At 35.6% G+C, this 6,000-nt stretch overlaps 1 protein-coding gene across 2 annotated transcripts in view; it reads left to right on the top strand.

Moving 5' to 3' along the window:
* The first annotated feature begins 2,069 nt into the window (after positions 1-2,069).
* Positions 2,070-6,000, top strand: part of HSDL2 (hydroxysteroid dehydrogenase like 2) — a 223,188-nt gene continuing 219,257 nt past the window's right edge. The window contains exons 1-3 of one of the 2 annotated variants that reach the window (XM_053702684.1): positions 2,070-2,186; positions 2,449-2,547; positions 4,719-4,882. In XM_053702684.1, coding sequence (XP_053558659.1) covers positions 2,531-2,547; positions 4,719-4,882 — 181 coding nt within the window. In that variant the 5' untranslated portion in view covers positions 2,070-2,186; positions 2,449-2,530. The other variant, XM_053702685.1, reaches the window with a different exon arrangement.

Raw genomic sequence — 6,000 nt, 5'->3', positions numbered from 1 at the left:
AGTCTGGCCATAAAAGGAAGTGCAGGAAATGAGCAGCATCACACAGTATGCACCAGAGTCAGCAAGAGAGGTGAGTAAAATGGCTGCCAGCAACACATGGCAAACAAAGGAGGGGAAAAAAACCTGACACTCTGCCAGAAAGCTTAAAATGGGCCGTGGTTGGATCTTCCAGTAGGACAATGATCCAAAATATAAATCAAAATAAACACAAAAATATTTTACTGATGATAAAATGAAGGTACTGCCATGGTCATACCAGTCCCCTGATTTGAACCACATAGAAAACCTTTTGGGTGAACTGAAGAGGAGAGTCCACCAGCATTGACCTTGAAATTTGAAGGATCTGGATAGATGATTCTGTATGGAGGAATTGTCTCAGATCACGTGCCATGTATTCTCCAACCTCATCAGGCATTATAGGAGAAAAACCTCATGTTTATGTTGGCAAACGGGGGGTAGCACAAAGTATTGACTAAAAGGGTGCCAATAATTGTGAGTTACTTTTGAGAGGGCACTGATTGGCTAAAATGCAAGCCTGTCAAAATAACTGAAATAAGGGTGCAGTCTGCAGAGGCTTAGATACAAGGTAATCACAGAGGTAAAAAGTGTATTAATATAACTGTGTTGGTTATGCAAAACTGGGGAATGGGTAATAAATGGATTATCTATCTTTTTAAAGAAAAAAAATCAGAAGTAGACTGTCCCTTTAAGGGAAAAACAATTTTATAGTATACTGTTCTTTTAAGGAACTGATTGGGAGATATACGGCGAAATGTCAGAGCCAACGGATACGCGAGAATAAAACAGACTAGGTAGGAAGTCGGGAGTCTGGTATACAGAATACAAATACAGGAACAGAAAATTGATTTTTTTTTATTTCCAGGTCTGCAGTAAAGTTCCCAAAGACTTGATCTTCGGATATAGGAGCACCAGAATATCCATGTACTGTCTGGAATGCTCCATTCAGATTTATAGGGTGGCCCTAAACAATAACGCATATGTGAACATTTTCACTGACATTGCAGTACCATTACTGGTCTTTAAAGGGACATTAAACCTGAGGAATGCTTACAGTCTCTAATGAATGTTCAACGTTTGCATTAAGATGTGTGCTTGCCATGTAGACAAGTGCACACATGATCTGCAAAGCTTGTGTCAATAAAGCATTTTTTAATTAATGCTATTGCACACTTAATAGATTACAGTATAGGGTAAATATAACTTTTATATTCACTGGGAAACAAATACATTTGTGACTAATTTTTATTGCAATATTCACTTTATTGCTGTGGTCTGGAACCAAACCAGCAATATCTCTGAGGTATACCTGTACATGTGCTGTTTCACATGCATAAAAAATGTCACAAGCATTGCAGGTCATGTGTGCACTGTTGATGTGGCAAACACATCTTGATGCAAACTTGGAACAGGTAAGCAGTCCTCAGGAGAACAGGTAAGTGACCCTACCCCACCATTTGGTCCTGGCATGTTTGCAAGAATGGGAGGAATTATGAATTGCTTTGAAAAAACAATATATAATGCAACAGGATTTATCTGTGTAAAAAATATGTAGGTATACTATTTTAGGGTCCAATTTAATACTATTATAACATTATTTTACTGTTTGGTAGTAACTATGTATCCAATCTAAACTAAGTGTCAAATGAGAAAGGTATAAGAACAAAGTATGTAAAAAGGGACATTTAGCTTGTGGCAATAGGACAAAAATAAATCAATAAATCTAGGTAACACATGCTGTGTTTTTTTCCCTCGTTTCTGAAGTACTTTATTGAAAAGGAAAGGTTAAAAATAAAAGTAAAATAATTAACCTTTTTGTGCTTAATTATGAGCATAAGTGCATTATGTAGTGACAAAATCCACCATTGCATCTTTCGTTTTAATCAAAATATTACGGTTCAATATTCGTTGTCGCGAACTAGCCTCAATTCAAAAGCATCTTACAAGTACTAGTACATAAAAGTTTATTAGCACGCCCACTAAATATATCAAGTTTGCCATACCAATCCTAGCACTTCCTGCGTTTCAAGCCTCGTTCTGAGGACACAACACACAGCCAACCTGATGTAGGGCTATTGCATAGAGAAGCCAGCGATTGGTTGTTAATTGATGTGGTCCCGCCCTCGGGCAAGTTGCTAGTGCGCTTGTGTCCTGGATCTGGGTGATAGGTCAGTATAATGAATATTTGAGCTTTTACAAGGTAATAGTAAGTAAAGTACAGGTACTGTTTGGTGCGGCGTGTAGTTTATATAAATAATAGTGTGCAGAGATATTAATTATGGAGATGTGATCGTTTGTTATTGAATGTCTGTTTAATAAGTTTGACCTTTAGTCATGCACGAATACAATAACCTATACTTCTAGAGCAAAGGGCACTACGTATGCTGTGCTCCTGTAAGTGTTAATCTTCTTCTTTATTTTTAATTCCAGGTTCAGTGACACTTTGCAGCCTTTCAGCTTTCTCAACTTTTGCAAAATACTGATTTGAAACTTTTTGCATTATCAGTTCAACATGCTGCCAAATACAGGGTGAGGAGGTGGAATTACACTTATAATGTCTAGATTTATAAGATTATATATGTAAACGTATACAAATATGTACTATATCTGTTATACACTTTATTTATGGACTGTAAATTGCTTCTTCATGTTTATTTTTAATTTTCAAATAGCTGTTGCTAATTGAAACAAACAGCTGTAGTTTTCAAGAACAAACCCAGTTAATTGGACTGAGGCTGCAGGAAGAGACTAACTACTAATCTTATAAATTTGTCTCTATATTTAAAAGGCAATATGTTTGTACTCAAAGGGACAGTCTACTCCAGATTTTTTTTTTATTGTTTTAAAAAATAGATAATCCCTTTATTACTCTTTGGAAAGTTGTTTAAAATTGCATGCCCTATCTGAATCATGAAACTTTAATTTTTGACTAGACTGTCCTTTTTAAATTGTTTTTGTGTGTGCTGATTATGATGAGCAAAACCATCTGCTTTAATTGCAAGTCAGTGGAACATATTAAAGGCCATTATAGTGTTAAAGTTTTAAAAATAGCAACGCTACAATATTATGTTTTTAACTTTGTGATTAACACATTTGTGCAGGGTTAAACTCCCACCCGGGGGCCCGCAGAGCACTGCTCATATTGTAGTGTAAGCATGCATGCCTTAATTCGTAAGAGCATGTCATTTTTGCTCTGCTACCTTCAATAAGATTATTATCCAAGAGCAAATTGTTACTTTTGTGTGTGTGTTACATAGTAGGCATTAGAGATATAATCTCTGTTGGTTAAAATATAATGCAGTTCTGAAATAATTGATTTAAAGGAACAGTCTAGTCAAAATTTAAACTTTTATGATTCAGATGGGGCATGCAATTTTAAACAACTTTCAAATTTACTTTTATCATCAAATATGCTTTGTTCTTTTGGCATTCTCTGTTGAAAGCTAAACCTAGGTATGTTCATATGCTAATTTCTAAGCCCCTGAAGGTTGCCTCTTACTTCAGTAAATTTGGACAGTTTTCACACCTAGACAGTGCTAGTTCATGTGTGTCATATAGATAACATTGTGCTCACTCCCGTGGAGTTAATTATGAGTCGACACTGGTTGGCTAAAGTGCAAGTCTGTCAAAAGTAACGAACTAAGGGGCAGTCTGCAGAGGCTTAGATACAAGGTAATCACTGAGGTAAAAAGTATATTAATATAACCGCATTGATTATGGAAAACTGGGGAATGGGTAATAAAGGGATTATCTATCTTTTTAAATAATAAAAATTCTTGAGTAGACTGTTCCTTTTAAGGAATTTGCAGCACAATATTCAAAATCCTATGTAAACATGAAACATATATTCAGAGCATTAGCAGGAAAGCGATAGTGTTCTCCACAGAAAATTTTGCTAGCCGGGTGGCATTATAAAGTAGCCGGGTGGGGGATTAGTATTCTAATATTAGAATCATTTTGCAATCAATTTGTGCTTTCGATAGCAGAAAATAAACATACATTTATTTAATGATGATTCTTGCAGTAAGCATTAAAATATTTTAACGTTAGCTAATTTTAGCTTAATATTGGCTACAATTTTAGCCGGTTGGTCAGTATAATCAAGCGATTGGTGCACCTATTGAAAAGGTTGGAGGGAAAACACTGAGATATGTTTGTAGTTTTGATCCTTACAATGGGCAGGTCTCCCAGATGCATTTAAGGGAAATTCAAATTCCCCGAGCTCTGCCACCCACTTCAAAAGCATTTTTTTCTGTGAGCTAAAGGTTTAAACTGGATTGGACAACAATTCAAATCTATAGCTCACATAAAAACTTACTTTTGAAGTGGGCTGCGGAGCGCCGGCAATTTGAATGTTATATCTGTATTAAAAAGTAAGTTAAAGCGCAACTTCATTACAACTTATGAATTAAACTCCACCTAAAATATCACTAACATTCCGTATCTGTTTTTATAAAAGGGAGAGTTTTCCATCACCTTAATACAAAAGGCGAGTCTGGTGGTGTAACAAAATAAAATAATGCGCTATAAATGATACATATTTCGATGTAGTAATATATAGTTAACAACACAAAGCTGTGACATCTGTAACCCCCTGGCTGACAGAGAGGGTGGCAAAACATTGTTAAACAGTATTGCAACCCTTTTTTGTTGGCAGATGGATTGATCACTCTTTAAAAAAGGTTTTTGTTTTATTTCAGAAAACTAGCTGGAGTCACCCTTTTTATTACTGGTGCAAGTCGTGGCATCGGCAAAGCTATTGCTTTAAAAGCTGCTAAAGATGGAGCAAATATTGTGATAGCAGCCAAGACGGCAGAACCTCACCCCAAGTTACCAGGCACAATATTCACTGCTGCTAATGAAAGTAAGTGTTCAAAATGTGGTTCCTGTGTTTGTTAAAGACTAAAAAACATATTATTATTAATACTTCATCCATATAAAGTGATCCATGAAATCACTCACGTGATGAAACGCGTCAGTGGGTGGGGCTCAGGAGCGTTCTTTAATATTTGTATCTAGCGAGTGGAAATAATCATATATTAAGAATTTGTGCAAATATAGTTTTCTTTTGTAACATTATTGGATAAGTGATATATGTATGTAATTTCACAATAACAATTTGATACTTGATCGACTGACGCTTGCAGGTAGGAGGCTGCCTTTGTAAACCTAGGTATACATGTTGTTGAAATTCCTTTTACCTTACTCCCTTAGGGATTGATTTATAAAGCCCTTCTCTCCCTTTTGACTGTAACCTTCCCTGTTCTCCACCTCTAAGGTGGAGAATTTCAATTTCCTTGGTCTCTGGTCCGTAAGGGGAAATTGACAGCTCCTGTGCGGGTTGCACGTGAGCGCTCGTGTGCAATGATAAATGCAGAGGAGAAGCTGGGCGGAGAGGGGTCACTATGTACACCCCTGTCCGCCACGGGATGATAAATGGAGCCCTTAGTGTTATGCGAATGTTTGTAACTGACAGTTATCTACAAGCAGTCAATTGCTACAGAGCCTCTGTGTTTTTCATTTTCCCCTGTGGGTAGAAGTGGTTAATTATGAAGAGACAGTGATGATTTTTAACTGTCTCAATACCACCCATACCGACTAATCTTTTTCCCTTTTTAATGGTGTTTCCAATAAAGTTAAAAAAAAAAAAAAATTATATATATATATATATATATATATATATATATATATATATATATATATATATATATAATTTGTTTTATTTAAGTAAGAGCCCTCAATTTGTTTTGTATAATTCCCAAATATCCTTGCATTTTCATACTTCTTGCAGTCATTCTAAGTTGACACCTTTTGATGCATATTTTTGTTAGTCTCTATTAAAGGGGCATTACATGCTAGATATATTAGCATTAGAATAGTATGTAGATATATTTTTACAATAAAATAATTTGTTTAAATATTGAAGATATAATATTAAAGGCTACGTTTCTATAAAGTAATGGGCGCCACCATATTTAAACT

This window comes from Bombina bombina, chromosome 2 (assembly GCF_027579735.1).
Source record: "Bombina bombina isolate aBomBom1 chromosome 2, aBomBom1.pri, whole genome shotgun sequence".
Taxonomy (NCBI): Eukaryota; Metazoa; Chordata; class Amphibia; order Anura; family Bombinatoridae; genus Bombina; species Bombina bombina.
This window is presented reverse-complemented; position numbering and strand designations above follow the sequence as displayed.